The 17,696-nt window shown below is 43.9% G+C and overlaps 1 protein-coding gene across 2 annotated transcripts in view; it reads right to left on the reverse strand.

Moving 5' to 3' along the window:
* LOC119404727 (dihydropyrimidinase) overlaps nt 1-17,696 on the reverse strand; it is a 55,595-nt gene that overhangs the window by 6,875 nt on the left and 31,024 nt on the right. For both annotated transcript variants that reach the window (XM_037671387.2, XM_037671386.2), the window contains exons 7-12: nt 16,676-16,744; nt 8,454-8,731; nt 6,909-7,050; nt 5,774-5,857; nt 2,937-3,200; nt 102-330 (exon numbers count right to left, since the gene is read on the reverse strand). In XM_037671387.2, the coding sequence (XP_037527315.1) occupies nt 102-330; nt 2,937-3,200; nt 5,774-5,857; nt 6,909-7,050; nt 8,454-8,731; nt 16,676-16,744 (1,066 nt within the window). The remainder of the gene's footprint in view (nt 1-101; nt 331-2,936; nt 3,201-5,773; nt 5,858-6,908; nt 7,051-8,453; nt 8,732-16,675; nt 16,745-17,696) is intronic.

The raw sequence follows: 17,696 nt of genomic DNA on the forward strand, positions 1-17,696 counted from the left end.
GGGAGAAGAACCCTGCTTGTAATGAATTTACCCAAAGTAAAATTTCATCGGAGTTGGCATTTTATGATGCCCGGTGAGTGTGGCAACGGCAACCTACTCACCAGAGAGGCTAAAGGTGGAGTCCTGGAGGTTGCGGCAGCCACCACGCGTCAGTGGCCGACTGTGGAACTCGCGAGGTGTGGCCGGGTACAGAGGCTCCTTGTAGTATGGTGCGGGTGGTGGGGTCGACTGTGTCGCAGGGGCAGCGTTTGCGGGCGACACTGGTGGCTCTTCGACGGTCTCTGGCTCTGGTGGCGGGGCTGATCGATCGATCTTGCGCGGAATGGAAGCCTGCAAGGGACGCCAGTGTCGGTGGTGTGAAAGGAAAAAAAAAAACTTTGCCTTAGACGACAGAGGAAGATCATGTGTTTATTCCTGTCGGGCAAGCCCTCACCCCTACATTAGAGCTTGGATAGCAACAATAATTGTTGGTGTTTTAAGTCCCAAAACCACAATACCATTATGACGGAAGGCTCGGGAAATTCCAACCACCTGCATGAGTGTTGGCAGGACTTTGTCTTGGGGGGCCGCAAACCTGTGTTGCATCGTGGCTGGGGAAGTGGGGGGGGGGAGCGCTGGTGTAGCTTGGGTGGGGGCAAGTGCTAGTGTGGCTTGAGGGGGTCAAGTGCCCCTTTTGCACCCCCCCCCCATCTGCCGACGCCCATGACCACCTGGGGTCCTTTAATGTGCACCTAAATCTACGTCCATGGGCCTCTATTGAAATGCGGCCACTGCGGCTAGGATATGATCCTGAGACCTTCGGGTCAGCAATCAAGCACTATAACCACTAGGCCACTGTGGCAGGTATTACAGCTTGGAAGTGTGGAAGAAAGACTCGGTGACCATCGAGCAGGTTTTATAAACACATTACTAAACATCAGACGTGGTGAGGCTACGTTATTGCATTTGTTGCTTTGCCTGCATTTGTAACTGTGGCCGAATTGAAGCAGAAAAAACAAAAAAAAAGATGCACTCGGCTCACGTAAGACAGCATAATTAAGAGGTCATCGACCAGTTCTATGTCCACGGCAGGAAGAAGGCCTCTCTCAACGATGATAATCTGATTTAGTCTACACCGTGCTTAAAAGCAGTTTAGGAAATGATTACACATATCTCTTCATTGTGGTTATTAGGAAAAGGTGTCGCAATTACTTTTCCTCATTTGCATTTTAATTTATGCTGATGGTACCCATTTCCTGATTGATGCCTGCAACATTAACGTCTTGAATTGTGCTGGTTAGTATAAACTGAATTTTAACAATGAAACAGCGCTAGAACAAGATGAAGACGAGAGGACACAAACACAGTGCTGACTAACAACCATGGTTGTTAGTCAATGCTGTGTTTCTCCTCACGTCTTCATTACAAAGAGCAGCGTGACACAACAGGGACCGAGAGAGAAGACACAAACGCAGCGCTAACTTTCAACTAAAAGCCTTATTTTGTGATCACACGTGCTAAGGCAGTGGACCGATAACAAAGCCAAGTAAACAACAAACAAAGATAGTGTACAGAACTCGCACCTTTCATGACTGCAATCAGGAACGTGTCTTGTCATTTTCAATGTGAGGAATCTAGAAACCTCTTTTCTTTATCTGAGAAGGCCAAATATGGAACGCTCACCCATTTCTTTCATTTTTTCCAATTTCATGTGCTTCTACAATCTCACGGGTCAATCTGCCACTGAGAATTATTTGTGATGCACGTAATTAAAGCTTTTAGTTGAAAGCTAGGGCAGTGTCTGGGTCTCCTCTGATGGTCCCTGTCGTGTTGCGCTGCTCCGTGTAATGAATCCCAACCAACCCAACAACATGTCCTTTCAAATTTTATCTCTCGTCTTCATCTTGTTGTAGCGCTGTTACATCGTTCAAACTCTCAATAAGTTTACGACATAGAGTTTCTTACAGTAATACCTAGAGGGGAACCTGGCGCTAGTGTCTATGCGGGCTCCTTGAGCAGCGCTTCAACCACCGTGGGAATGATGGGAAGTACATATAGGACTTCGGATTTGCTTCGGATGGATTAGGTTCTTAAGATTGACACTTGCTTGCCGAGTGTAAAACAAAGCGATATGAAATCTTTTCCAATTAAAACTTGCTTCATTCTTTTGTGCATAAAACTCATTGCAAAAAGTTCGCGCTACCATGAGATGGAACTGAAACCTGAACAAATTCAACCACCAGGGTATGCATTACTCCGCAATTGTGTTGCAGATTTGGCATCACAATATGATGAATTATTTTCTTTACAGCACTTAAAACAAACGCGCTTGTCTTTCCCTCGAAAGTACGCATTATCTATTTATAGAAATAACAGTACTGTATTGAGTGAGAACCACTTAACATATCATCTGCTGCGATGCCAGATGCGTCTGTCCAAGTGGCCTGCCCCCAACGCATTTCTCGGTTGTGATGTCGAGTCAGAAGAGCATGACGGTGCGTCTACTTAGCTTCACCGTCGTTTTGCAGTCAATTTGAAAGAGTCTTGACAAGTAGCACTTATCACAAAACGTGAACTCTATGCAATTTCCTGCACTGGCATGGGACGCTACATCTATGCGCAGTGGTGAGTGCACGATGCTTTGCTAAAACTATCAAATACAACCTGTAATGCTGCAACGTGGCCGCAAAGCAAGAAACCTAGCAGTCTTCAGCCTCTTTGAACAACAAAGGCACTGCTTGAGTGCTTTGCAACACACCCCACTGCCCACACCTCGCAAAGAACAAAACTGAAACTGTAGAAAAAGATCCGTAGACAGTTCGCTAGCTAATAAAATCCAATCCGAAGCCTGTACTTCCCATTATTTCCATGGTGGTTGAACGATCGCAGCGCCAGTTTCCTCTCTAGGTTATTGTACGAAACTCTATGGTTAACGAGGTCAAGAGGTCACCACTTACCTCCCTCTGGCGAACTGCTGAGTAGACGTAGCTGCAGTTTGGCGCCATAGGAATGAACTTGCCAACGCCCTTTGAGGCATGCACCTCTCCGTTTTCGACGACGACCCGTCCCTGGGAAATGACGTAGACCGGAGCGCCTCGGCAACGGAAGCCCTCGAAAATGTTAAAGTCGCTTGCGGACTGATGCGTCTGGGCCGAGAAAACACGCTCCTTCTCGGGGTCCCAGATCACGACGTCTGCATCTGAACCAGCCTGGATTCTGCCCTGCAAGGTAGAGGGAGTCAAAGAGAAGGCATGTTAAAAGGCGGGCCAGTTGATTAGTGTTTAAAGTAAGCTGAAGCAGCAAAATTAAATGACAAAGAAGTAAGGGTGCACTAGTGATCTGTTATTGCTTCAATTACATCATCGTATGTAGTATATAGTCACACTGTTTAAGCTTACTTTTAAGGAAAAAGACAGCGACAAGGTCTAGAAATGAAACCGACATTGTGGTCTCAGGTCTGAATTCAAGTTATTTGGACGAGTACCTTATTTACAGGGTAGAGCACTAAAAGATTAAATGAGCATTCTTCCGATAAGAAATGTGAATAAGTTCATGTGTTATTCAAACAAAAAATATGAAGGCCTTCCGGGTTTAGGCATCTTTGAAGCATGTTGAAGAAATGCATTGCAAAAGCTTTTTCTTTTGTGAAAGTTGCACACCAAGTTGTGTGCAACTTCTAATGTGAAATAGTTCATGTATGTTTGATTTATGGCTACTTTGGATGGATTCTGATGGAGGCAGAATGCAAAATTGTTAATTAGATTAAGTGAAAGGTAAAAAAATTTGAGGTGATTAAAATGAATCCAGATACCTTTACTATGGCAAGCACCATAGTACAACGGCAGCCTTGGTAGTACCTAATTAAGCTAATCTACAGTGAGGGTTTTGCTAACATTGTAAGTAGGGGTGTGCGAATAGTGAAATTTCATCTCAAATAGAATAGTGCCAAATAGTGGCCGAAAATACTGAATATTGAATGGAATATCAAATACCAAAGATTTTAGTGAAAATTGAAAGAAAGAACAATGGTAATGCTGTGCTTCATCGTCATGAGTGCTCCGGGCCCAAAAATCTTCGGGCGTATATTCACAGCAGCGTTTTAACTGCGCACCGGAACGATGGGAGTTTCTGAACGAGTGGTGCGGTGCAGTAGCAACGCAGCGTGAACAAATTTTCGCATTTGAAGCCATTCACCGAAGGTTTCACGAGCCAAAGTTGAGACTTTTTACGGCGTTTGTGGCATACGCGACCGAAGTACGCAAGAAGTCCGTGCTTTCGTTTCGGAAGCGAAGTTGTGACGGGCTTGACATTATTCCTGTGTGTGTTTTTTACGTGCTGAAATGACATGATCTCCTTTAAAATAAACATGCGCTCGCCTTTGAACCAGGATATCAGTCAAAGTTTAAACGAAAGGCCAACTGTAACGACGTTAGTGTTACTTTTAGCCAATTTACCTTAACCAAGTTGCACCATTATTAGAGCTGTTTAAATAGTAAAATTTCGGGTGCGAAGCGAATTCGAATATTGAAGTGTGAGTGCGAATCGAATCGAATATGTTTCGAATATTTCTCGAATATTTCTAGAATACTTTTCGAATACTTCGAAGCGACATTGCAGTTAGACAGGATTCCAAAGCATATTTTTATGAGATAGCAACATGAAAGTGTTTCTTTTTGCTAGGTTGATGAAGCACTGGCGGGGTGGTGTTTCATAGTTTTCTTATCAAGAATGAGGCAATGTAGAGGCCGAATTCTACTTATGTACATGATTTGGTGCAACCAAAGTGTTGCCGGCAACACTTTACACGTGATAGGCAAAGATGCCATTTCCTCAGCCTCTCCTCTTTCAACTTCTGTGGAAGCCCAACTGATGTGGCGGACAAAGGTGTGCTCGCTTGAAATCCGGAGTTCCAAATCTGCCTCGTAGACGTCGATAAGAACATCTGAAATTTTGGATGCTAAAAAGCTTCGGCTTTCGATTTTTCGGACTTCTTGCCCAAATTTCAAGTCCAAAACAACATTAATTGAGCCACCTCTGCTACATCTTTCATCTCCATGTTGGAACCAGCGTTTTCTTGAGTTGCGACCGTAGCAGAGCTTGAAAGGCAGCTTTGCCGCAATACCGGGGTGTGATGAGGTGAAGAACATTAAAAATCTAGGGACCACTTCCAATCTGACGTGGACTGTCTCTTGGCAAAGTTCGACCGTAACGGAGCTTGAACGGCAGCTTTGCCACAATACCGGGGTGTGATGAGGTGAAGAATATTGAAAATCTAGGGACCACTTCCAATCGGACGTTGACTGTCTCTTGGCAAAGTTCGACCGTAACGGAGCTTGAAAGGCAGCTTTGCCTCAATACGAGAATATAATGAGGTGAAGCATATCGAAAATCTGAAGGGGTCACTTTCAATCGGACGTTGACTGTATTTTTTTTTTTTTTGAAAGTTCGAATAGTTCGAATAGTAAATTTCCAGTGCGAATTGAATAGAATAGCAAACACTATTCGAAAAATATTCGAAATTTCGAATATTCGCACAGCCCTAACCATTATCCTTCGTCACGTTTAAATATTTGTCCTGTCGAATTATTCAAAACTTCGAATATTAGGTATTCGAAAGTTGAATCGAATTACTCGATTAGGTATTATTCAATTCGAATTCGAAACTCGAATGTTCGCACACCCCTAATTGTAAGTCTATTTCAACTGTGCAAATTGAAAGAAGGGCATTTACCGCAAGCCAAACAGCTCAGTCGCGACTTCCATATGGCTGTGCACATTTTTGTGTTTTACTTGCCTTTCGTGGATAGATGTTCAAGATCTTGGCTGCATTGGCACTTGTGACAGCCACGAATTTGCAGGGATCCAGCTTCCCAGTGTTCTGAAATAAGCAATGCAAATATTTTTAAACAAATTAATGACAGACTCAAAGTTTTTTCTGAAAGCCTGCAGTGCTGGTTTTTAAATGCATTTAACGGCAGATTTTTTCGCAACTCGCTTGGAATCAGTTGGAAGTTCAGTATGATGGAACTCAAGTAACTGGACTAGCCGGTCCTTTCTCATCTACATGATAGGCACAACAGATGGCTTCTTTTCGACATCGCCGTGTTGCTGCACGCACTTAGCACCTTGACCCAATGTGACAAGAATTCTTTGAGATTTTGGAATGAGGTACTGCCATGCCATACATGTTACTGTGCATATGCAGGTTTAATGCACTTCCTATATTCCTGATGCAGCTCGAGGTTTTCTTTAAGCAAAAGAAAGGTTTTTGTCGAAACTGTCATTATAAATTCCACAGGTGAGCACAAGATGCACTTTAGCATTGTGCCATGCCCACATCTTTCCTATCTACCATCGTCCTTGAAGTATCTCCTTTATCTTCTTTGAGATAAGCGACATTTCATAAAGAAGCTCAACCTCAAGTGTGCTCGTATCACATGGCAACAAACGAGCTTTTGACAGAAGCCAGGCTCCTTGATGCATTCTTAGGTTTATATGCACATGCACAAATTTCACTTCAAAAAAGAATTCCTAGTTTTCTGAAAAGTAAAATTTACTCTATGACAACGCTTTACGTCGGCAGTCGTGTTATGACCTGAGTGCTTTTGTGGCATGGCAATGTAAGGCTCTTGATTTTAGCTGTGCTTATTGCAGTTATGATGAGATTGTAATTGCGGCAAAAAAAAAAAAAGAAATGAAATTCTATCTCAAATACTGTGAAAACAACATTACTTCTTTCGGCCGTCATGGGAAGGAAAATTCCTGTACCAAGTTCACGCTTCATTAACCTCCCTGGCAAAGGGTGACCAGGTGACATCCAGCACGAAATTCTCTCAATACAAAGGAACTAGAAGGGTTTCATGAGCGCCCAAACATTAGGAGGGGGCGGGGGTGCCAATCTACAAACGTAAAGAAGAAAAAAATCTTACCACTCCGTTCTCCCAGACAACACCCATTCGTTCTTCAACGCCATTCACTCCATTTGGAATGCGGGTGAAGTCATCCTGACCAATCGACTTCTGGGTAGTCGTGAAAGTGCAGTGGTCGGAACCGGTCGTCTGCAGCTCTCCACTAAGACACAAAGAAGGACGAATGAAATGTCGCCTTACTGCAGTAATTGATGCACAATTTATAAATTTCTCCTGTTGTAATGTCACATCCCTATTCCTTTGTTGCTGTTTAAAGGAACACTAAAGTGAAAGAATAAATTAGTTTAGACTCATAAATTATACCCTGAAAACTCTAGTGTCGGTAATATCCCCACCATAGGTTTATTAATAGATTAGAAAATCAATGTCAAAAGTATCAGCGTTTATAAACTTCCTCTCGAAATCTCCGACGGTGATGTCATGGATTTCAAAGTGTTATTTTTTATTTTGGCTACATTGGTTTATTTTATTTGTTTATTTGAATATACTGCAGCCCTAATGCAGGGCTATAGCAGGAGTGTGAGTTATACAAAACTAATACAAACAGAGCAAAAAACAACAGCAATAAAACTGAAATACCCATATGGCAATACATAAGAAAACGTCACTTTGCATATTACAAACTAGATATTTACCTATTTTCTAAGTGGGTAATAGTGGCATCAATGAAATCTTGTAAAGGTAGTGAACGAATACTGCCCGGTAGGCACATAGGTCTATTGTACGTGGGAAAAAACTAAATTTGAATGTGTTAGTACGAGCGAATAAAGGCTTTTGTTCAGGATGTGAGAGCTGCGGGTGCAAGTTTCTTCCATAAATGCGATGTAATTACCACCAGTGATACTAGGAGAGGAGTTGATGACTGTATATAATAGTTTTAAAGATTCGATGCGATAACGAGAGTGCAAAGGTACAATGTTCAGTGATTGCAGAGCCTGTGTTGGTGAGAAGTTGTGGCTGTAATTGCAGCATATGAAGCGGATGGCTTTACGTTGAACGCTATCAAGGATTTTTAGGTCGCATTGTTTATAAGGGTACCAAACGACAGATGCGTATTCTAAAATAGGGCGAATCAACGTTTTATACAGAAGTAGCTTGGTATCGCGGGGGGATTTAGCCAAAGTTCTTCAAAGAGTACCTGAACGAAATTTCCTCAAACTTGATACGTTAAGCCTCTCACTCCTTTAGAAGACAATGTACTTCACATTTATCGGTAAGGAACTACTTAGGCCCTAGTAAATGCTGTCACAATCTACGACGTCACGGCGACTGGTGCAGGAACGTCAAGGAACCCGCATTTTCTTTTTGCGCATTTTCTTGCTTACAGAGCACAGTCTCGTGACAAGCGTGGTGATTATGGTATTGTGAAACAGTAATTTACTAATACTATGAGAAAAACAGTTTTTCTCTTTAGTGTCCCTTTAAATAGAGTTTAAACTAATATTACTCGGTGTGAGGGCTTGATAGTATGAAGCGGAGGTGTCGGGTACTGGGGCAAGATTTGTGTCGCCTATACGCACGAGTGCAATCAAATAGAAGTGCTACCTGGCAAGCAGGTCCATGAGATATCCTCGAGTGGACGGGTCAGGCCGCAGAGGGGGCGACAGGACGTGCGCGGCTGCGTGCTTCCAGCATCGATTGAAGTAGTGGGTACCATCAGTGCCCAAACCCGCTGTGATGGGCTCGCCGAACACGACGCAGCCTTGGGCGCGCTTTCGCAGAATCATCTCAGCGGCGCTCTTGCTCATGACGTGCACCACGTACAGCGGGCAGTTCACCTGGTTGGCCAGCACGATGGCCCGATGCGTGGCCTCAGCCTCCACCTGTGTTATGAGGGAATAGCATCTGTTAATAAACCTATGAGGGTGACATTAATGACTCTATAGCTTTAACCCTGTAATGCCCAAAAGGCGTTCTGCCTTGAGAAAAATTGTGAGAAAACACTCACCATATATACTCTTCATGTAGAGTTCATTTTAGGAAAAAAAAAAGGTGAAATTTTATTTCGAACATAACTTGATTACTGCTAATTATAATTAATTAATTAATTAAATTAAATGAATAACGCAGTGTTAGTTAATCATAACATGTTAAATATCCAATAATGGCTTTTCTATGAAGCTTTGGCGGGCTTTTTACCTCTTTTGAGGCATTAAATTTAATGTATCAAATATGATACAGTGGGCATTACAGGGTTAAGAGTTTAAGTGATCAGTATAAACTAATTTATTGTTTCACTTTAGTGTCCCTTTAAAGGCCTATTTCAATGAAAATTTAGTTTGCCTAATTTCATTATGAATGATTAGTATATACCAATGAAAGGATCTTGGAAAGACCGCAGAGCCAGTAGCGATAGCTTTTTTTTTTGTTATAGGCCTTCAAACAGCACCTGAGCAGACAATGCAGGCACCTGGTTTTTGTCGCTATGATGCAAGTCCAGGCATGGTGCCTCCAAGATGTTTCAGCACACTCTCATCTCAGAGGCTATTGCCTAGAAGCCGTACATTTGCGGTCACATACTTTTCCTGCACTACTTCCGGTGACTGGTAATCGAGACGTTTATCTTTAGTTTTGGCATCAAAAAGTGCCAATTCTGGGAGCTTTTTGGAATGCTTCCACTCGTAGTTCAAAAGTAAAATTTTTCATGAAGGCTCCATATCTGTGCTGTACTCTTTATGTTGTCTAAAATTTTTTTGCGAGTGGCCTTTGACCCTTTCGCGACCGTTGACGAGTATAGTCGTCATGAGATTTTCTAACAAAATGACCGATAATGACTACACTTGTCATCAGCAGAAGTTGGTCTCACATGGAACCAATGAGGACTAAACTGGTCGTACTTACGTTTCTTGATGCTAGATGGCTGCACTTGTCCATGTTGGGACATTTGTGTCTCTGCTTTCATTTTATTGCCATTTTTTCATTGTATAGCCATGCAGTGAAGCCACCTTCGAGTTATCTTTTTTTTGCATGATTAGTGAAATAAAGGAACCCCAGTGAATTGAAGAAATGGTACCACTTTATTAAGAAAAAAAAAGCTCTACAAATTGAATGAAAAACATTTTTTGGTAATTTAGGCACATTTTTCCTCTTTCGGTCTTGAAAGGATTAATGGGCGAGAAAAAATCTATAGAAATGTGAATCATCATCTATTGTATTCTGCTTTCACTCGTGTTGTGGCTATTCATCTTTTGTAAAAGTTGGTTGAATCAGCGATTGAGCGACTTGAAACATGTTAGTCTCCACTTTACGCTACAGGTAACAGGGACTGACCAATTTATTGCCTTCATCTGTGTCAGAAAGACCATTTATTGGTTGGTAGAATCGTTGCTAAATTTATTTGAAGTGCTTTCAAATCTCGCTAGCATCAGGGCCGTACCCAGGAATTTTTTTCGGGGGGGGTTTGCGTGTAGAACGGCTGCCATTTTTTAAGATTTATACTGGCTTATTTTTGTGAATAAATCAAGTACATCGCTTACTTGTAATAATTCGATGGTACTTTTCAATTATTTGTACCCAAATAAAGAAATTGGTATGTCAACCTCAAATTCTGGTTAAAGCAAGAAATAAGTTTGGACAATAGCACCACCAAAGCCGGGGACACCGCGACCAACGGCTCCTGATGAAGTAACACAATGTAACCACGGTACAAAAACGGTATGTATGTGTTACAAGCTGCCACTCTAGCGTCGCCAGCGCGAAGTCGGCGACGGGAATGGCAGCAGGTTAGGTCGTTCCGTACGTAAGCAGAGACAGTGAAGAGATCAGAGACGTGTGTGGGGAAAAACAAAACTCTAGTGATATTGCAGCACGAGGAATCTAGTACAACACTTAATACCAACTAACAAAATACATATAAAATCAATAAATCAGCTTACAAGAGAGAAGTATTACAAACTACACAAAACTAACCAACAATAAAACTACAGATGAGAAAGTCCGAAGGTATAAACAGGTGAAGGGATACCTGTGATGACCGGCAGCGTTGAGTCCACGACGATCGGATGCAAGAAGTCAGAGAGAGTTCTGGCACAACTGCGATGTCGGCGGTGTTGCAGCGCTGGTGTTTCCGGTAGGCTAGTGCTTGAAGCCGATCTCGGGCAGGTTGAACTTACTCGAGATTCAAGTACCGATGCCTACGTTACAGACGTTAATTTCGCGTCACAACTAGACGAATGGCTAAGTTTAGGTGGCCAGCCGATACGGAGCCACAACCACTTAAGGGATACTTCTTGATCTCCTTCTACACCATGTTGGTCAGCAACTAGACTGCTTAGCAAGGCGAAATCCTGCGCTTAAATCGACCTCCGTGTCCCCTCATTCTCGTCCTGGGGGAAAAGAGACCTCTACATGGGTCCAATCATGCACGTTTCATTGTTAGAAACTCCACCCTAAAAATATATTGACCGCGTCCCTTTTTAATTAGGAGAGGGTCCTCAACTGAGCGAGAGTGACAACCTGTTGGGGTTCTCTCATACGGCTTGTCCACAAGCAGTTTTGCCCGTGGGAATGGTCAGTTTCCTTGGTTTCAGCCGGTGCGTCTTGCAGTCTACAGCTGGTTCGGGGTGCATCGCGGCCTTTGACGACCCTGCCGACGCCGCCGTAGGTACAAAGGATCAAACATCGGCGACTAACGTTTGAAGAAGAACACCCCATTCAGTACTTCCCTGCACTAAAGACCAGTCTTTTCATGAGGCGAACGGTTCCACCGGTCAGCGGGGGAGTGCGGCGCCCGTTAATTTGCCGTTACGCCGGGTCGCAAAAATGGCAGTCCGTGACAGTATGTATGCAAGCAAACAAACAAGTCGCCCGACATTCCGATCTTCTTGTTACCGTTCGCACATTCTGCTTGCTGGATAGTTTCCTCGTAATTGCGAAAGAATAGAAGGGTTGAAGCTTGGGCTAGCTGGGTTTAGCTTTAATCGACTCTTGAAACATAGAGGGAAGTTTAAACGAGGAAGTTTTTTCCTTCTCGGCAACTTGCAAAATTCTGTGAGGACTTGTTCTGGGGTCACTTGAAGTTCTCGATGGATGCTGAGCAGTGCTAGTCCGGTCAATCTGTCGTTGTTCATATGATTTCGAAGGTAGCTCTTCAGCCTTCTCAGTGTGGAAAAAGTCCGTTCCGGGGTCGACGTCGACACGGGTAAAGTCGCCAGGATAGAAAGTAGGCTGTGGATGTTCGGAAAAAAGTCGCGGTTGCACATCTCTAAGGCCTGTAAAGCACAAGCTGGGCGATTCTTTTCTTCGATCTGGCAGCATTTGTTCACCCACAGTGTGAACTCTGCTTCGATGACATTAGCGGAAGGAATGTCGCCAAGGTAAAACTGCACTGCATCATCAATATCAGAAAGGCTAGCCGATGCGCAGAATTTCGGCAGCAGCATGTTAAGGCCAACCACGACCTTCTTATGGGCATCGAACCGGTCTCTTAATTGATTTTCGAAGTCAGCCAGCAAAGGCAAATACACATTCCTCCGGTAGTACTCTTCGGGAGTAGCAGAAGGTACGTTGCTTCTTTGCATCTGCCTTCCAGTGATGCGTGGTAGGGCCATCTCAACATTTGTGATCTTCAGCAAAGAGAGCGACTTCAGAAAAATCTTATTAAATTCCGTTTCCGCACTAGCCCTTTTTGTGGAAAGAACGTCTATAACATTCTTTACGTGATCGCACGCTTGAGCCAAGTCACAGTCAATTTTTTGAAGAAACTTGCAAAGTGGCAGTGTCAAAGAGAAGAGGTCGCTACAGATCTGAAGCGAAACGACAAACTCGGGCTTCGTAATGGCATTGAGCAGTTGAGAAGCTTTTGATGAAGTATCAGATGACGCGGCCTCTTCTTCCAAATATTCGAGGAATTGTACAATAGGCACGTACAGTTCAAGGAAACGCTGAAGTGCATCGTGACTCTCTACCCACCTTGTTTGGCAAAAGGAGAGAACTGATTTTCTTTTTTCTTGTGTTAAATCTTCTACTTTGTCTCGCAGTTGGTTCGTCCTCTGTGGCGAAGCTCTCACAAACGTACAGGTTGAGGATACAGTTCCCAAACAGTTGCGGATGCTGGGGAGTTTGCATGCGTGAAGCAGAGCAAGGTTCAACGAGTGGGCGCTACAATGCACGTACAACGCTTTGGGCGCTGTTTGACGAATGAAGGCTTGAACACCGTTAAGGTGGCCGCTCATTGATGCCGCGCCGTCGTATCCTTGCCCGCAAAGTAGGTTCAGGTCAAAGCCATGACCTCTAAGGCTGTTCAGGATTGTGCTCGCCAGCGCCTTGCCAGTGAGATCGTACACGGGAACGAAATCTACAAAATCTTCTTTAAGTATGGGCACTCCCGACGTGTCGTGTCCAACGTACCTTACACATAGGGAAATGTGGGCGGTGCGAGATATATCAGTGGCCTCGTCAGCTAGAACTGAAAAACACGAACCTGAGTTGACGTTTTCAACTATCTTTCTTTGTATGATTTTACCACAGAGGGTGATCAACTCATTTTGAATTTTTGGGCTCGTGTACAGCGCATTCGCCGGAGATGTTTCCATGTGAGCTCTCAAGGCGGCATCTCCACATTTTGCTCTCATCCTAAGCAGTGCGCGGAAATTTCCATCATTTTTCAATGGCAGCACTTCAGACATATTTATCGGACCAGAGTCGTCTGTGCCGCGAAGCGGTACTTCTTGCCTGCCACAGAAAAGGATTGTTTCTATTATTGGCAGCAAGTTCTTGCGGTTTTCTTCCGCCTGCTTTTTAAGACCGTGGTCAAGTTGTGTTAAGATGTCATGCTGTGAGCGGGACCGGACTGCTAAAAAGTTCTCCGATAGCGTTGTTGACATGGCGTGATAACTGCTGGATGCGTGGCTCTTAAAGGCGTCCATGGCTTTCTTGTAATTGGTGAACTCCTTAGTTACAAAACAGCCCAAGCGCTGGTGCTCCCCTTTTCCTGCACACTCGCTTGCGAAGACTACGCAATATTTGCATAATGCTCCTTGAAGCTTCTCTGAATAAACAAGCCATGGGTAACGATCTACCCAGTGAGGTTGGAACTTCAGATTCCTTTTCCCTGTGGCTGGATAATCATAGTTAGCCGGAGGGGTCCACGGATTGAGCAGCAGCTTCTCCGTCGTCTCTGGATCATTTACATTATTGCTTTTCGAGACAAACAGTCCCAAGTCCAAAATATTCGCACTCGTCGCACAGAGGGGAGGCGAACCAGAATGTGTAGGTGCCATGCCACTCACCTTCCTTGGGCATTGCCCAGTGGTAAAGGCGTCACTTTGCCCAGCGTTGACTGTAGAACAAAGGTCACTTGGAGTTGCACTGCGGCCACCATCATTTTCCGGCGGCGCATGGGTGTCCTGCTTGTGTTCGTTCTCAGGTGATTCACATAAACCGGTGCATTCTCCTGAGTCGCTACAGAAGTTCCGACGCGCTTGGCTTTCCACCAGTGCTGAGGAGGGCGAAGTTTTATCCTTCGAAGGAGGCGGTTCTTCTCCGTCCGCTTCATCGGTTCGAACTTTCTTGAAGTAAGACGCAAGACTCCTTTGCTTCGTTGTTGCAGAGTGTCTTTTCATTTTGCTGCCGCAATCCTGTGCACGCACACAGAAGTGGCCAGTGGCTCCAAAAAGACGTTGCGACTGCTTCGACTGCCTGGCGTGAACGGCGGGCGATGTTTTCTTCCTCTCTTATCCACTTTACAGTGGCTAGAATGTAGAAGTGTGATGAACGCGCCGGCTCCCGCGTGGCGCATGTGTTTTCTGAACGCCGCTACAGCTGGTGTGCATGCAGGACCATTATTGTACTCCCGCTGCAGCAAACTGGATTAACGCTACTTAAAGACCTTTTCACAGAAGACTCCATGGGCACTCCATACTCCCTTAATATACGTGAACCCCCCAAGAATGCACTGCCGAGACATTTGCACTCCCGTGGTACAGTCCAGAAAGCAGGTGTTGCTCCGTTCCTGTGAAAAAGTCACCTTTTCACAGCGGCTCCCTGGGCGCCTGCATAATTCTCTCTGGGCTGCGCTAATTAAATAGCCGTGACCCCCCAAAAATGCACTTTGTAGGCTGTGACGTCAGCCTCTGTACTCCCGCGCGCAGCCCAGCTTGGCGGCGTTTTTTCTCTCCTGTGAAAGTTGACCGCTGGTGCCGGATTGTGTGCCGGCTGTATCCTCGCTTTGTGTGCTTTGTAGGGAGGCGCATATACCTTGTGTGTACAGAAGAGGTAGATTTCCTTGCGTGTGGTTAAGGTTGTTCGAAGTTGCTCGGATATGCCAGTCTTTCAGTAGATGTCATCTTCGATGATTCGTTTCGGTGGCGAAGACTACAGTTTGAGAAAAGTTTACCCTGCAGCCTGCGTCCTCGGAATGCGCCGCTGAGTTTTTCCGCTTAGGGGTTTCGTTCCCTGGCAAATTTGCGCACGTCGTGTTGGTGTTGCCGTTGCTGTCGAACTGTTTACTTTCACAGAAGGAGACGCGCTTTTCGTAGAAACCCAAAGCCGACACGTGCGGTCCGCACAGACGGATAACTTCTCCAGCGGCAATGCACAAGGAAAGCATCTGGAATCAATAAAGGAGCTGCTACGGGGTGAAAGACGAAAAAGAAAAGACTCGAAGGAACGCGAGGGCGAAGTGCAAAGCTGTACAAATAGGGCAGGTGCGCGTGCGGGGGAGGGAGCGCTGAGGTGTTCTGGTAGGTTTGAAGAAAGGAAGAAGAGGGAAGCAATGCCAGGAAAGTTGCAGTGTAACTTTGGCAGCTGGGGGTCGCTGTGAAGGCGTGTAAATATTTTAGTATCACCCGAAAAGTTAAAGCATCAAAAAAATTTCGGGGGGGTCAGAACCCCCTCAACCCCCCCCTAGTTACGGGCCTGGCTAGCATTGGCCTCTACCTGTGTTAGAGAACAGCAACTGATTTGACTGATATCCTTTACCTACGCCATGAAGTACATTGGCCATTCGATTCATCATTGATTGGTTGTAACATTGATGTTGTAACAGTGACTGATTGAATTAATCTTTTTGTAAAAAAACATTGAATGTTTGACTGATTATTGACTGTTTTCTTGAATCATTGATTGAATGAAAGCTTCAAGTATTCTAAATAACTTGGCCTCTATGCATGTTACAGGGAACAGCGACAGATTGATTTGATTGCCTTCGCCTGTGCAACAGGTAACATGGACTGCTTATTGATTGATGAGCTTAATAATTGATTGGGTGGTTTCAAGTGTGTTCAAGACTTGCTGCGATTTCAGAGTAGAGCATTTTGATGCAAGAGGAGGGAAAAGGGGAGGGGCCAGCAGCAGCAGCAGAGTTAAGGAGGTTTACTTAAGACGCCTTGTTTATTCTGAGAGTGTAAATGTGTGTTGCAGTTCAGAATGCATTGTAAGAATGGCGATGTGTAAGTTAGCATTAAGAACAGATTGCACTTGAGCACGTGGTCGGTAAAATAGTTTGTGATTAAGTCACATTGCCTGACTGATTGAGTGACCTGTAGAATGGATTTATCCCCCAAACTAGTCGGGCTGTGATGAAGTCGAAGGTTTAAGATGCCTAAGAGCTTGGTAAAGTGACATAAGCATTACCAAACGAATACATTCTGATGCAATAATACTCTATCTAAGGAGAACATTTTAAAAAATTTGCACAGAACGTTATGCGGAGCATCAGTGTAGTCTCACGGGCTTATTTGTTCGTTCTGGGAGTACCATGGTAGTGACGGGTTTTTCACACCTTTTCATTCGTATACCTTTTTGTTTATTACTGGTAAACTACGTACCTCTTCCTCTCGGCTGTAGAGGTGGCCTTCTGGACCAGTGACCTCCATGCAAAGCAGCTTGCTTTGGTTCTGAAAGTAAATAAGCAGATAAGTAAACAGCAGCTTGCTAAATGAAGGAGACGAGTCCTGCTTGGCACCTTATGAAAACATGACATGTCTTGATAAGGTCGAGACGCATGCCTTGCGACTACTTTCTCGCTAGTGAAAACGAGCTACATAAGCTGCTATAGCGCTCTAAGTACAAGATCACGCACTACTTACGAATGCCACCCAGGTCAATAATTTCGTCAGATCAAATGAGATGTCGCTTCACTTCATGAAAGGTCAACTCGTACCGTGGCTTAAAACTTGTTTTTTCTTAGAAATGATGTGGTGACATTCACTTCATAAAAAGGTGGATTAACCATGCAACTTGATGCTAGATTTTTTTTACAGAGTTGGGACGTGATTGTATTTACATTGTGGAAGGATTGTATTTGCATTGTAATTCAGTCTGAATTCTTGCTTTCCTTACAGAGTGAACATAAGTGAATGTATTAACCTCATAAAGTGACTTAATTCAAAATGTGACTTAGTGTTCGCTTTCCTTGCAGGTGATTTGGTAATATTCACCAAATGTTAAAAATGTTAAAACGCTGGAAAAATGTTAAAACGCTGGATTTCCTTATGTAATGGTAGACAAATGATCTAATTGTATGCACCTCATGAAAGGTGAATTCGGGGCATGGATTAATACTTTTTTCTTACAAAATAGCAGATTAACGTACGTGAATCTATTAACCTCATAAAAGATCGATTTGAATTGTAACAGTAGTCACTTTTTTGCAGATGGTCTGGTAATATTCACACCATAAAAAGTGAATTAACCATGTATCTTAATGATTGATTTTCTTTCGTAATGGTAGACCTGTGATCTGATTGTAATCACCCCATAAAAGGTGAAGTTGTTCTTGCTTCTCTTACAGAATAGAAGACAAGCATATGTGATTGTTTTCACTTCATAAAAGATGAATTCATAATG

This window comes from Rhipicephalus sanguineus, chromosome 9 (genome assembly GCF_013339695.2).
Source record: "Rhipicephalus sanguineus isolate Rsan-2018 chromosome 9, BIME_Rsan_1.4, whole genome shotgun sequence".
Classification (NCBI taxonomy): Eukaryota; Metazoa; Arthropoda; class Arachnida; order Ixodida; family Ixodidae; genus Rhipicephalus; species Rhipicephalus sanguineus.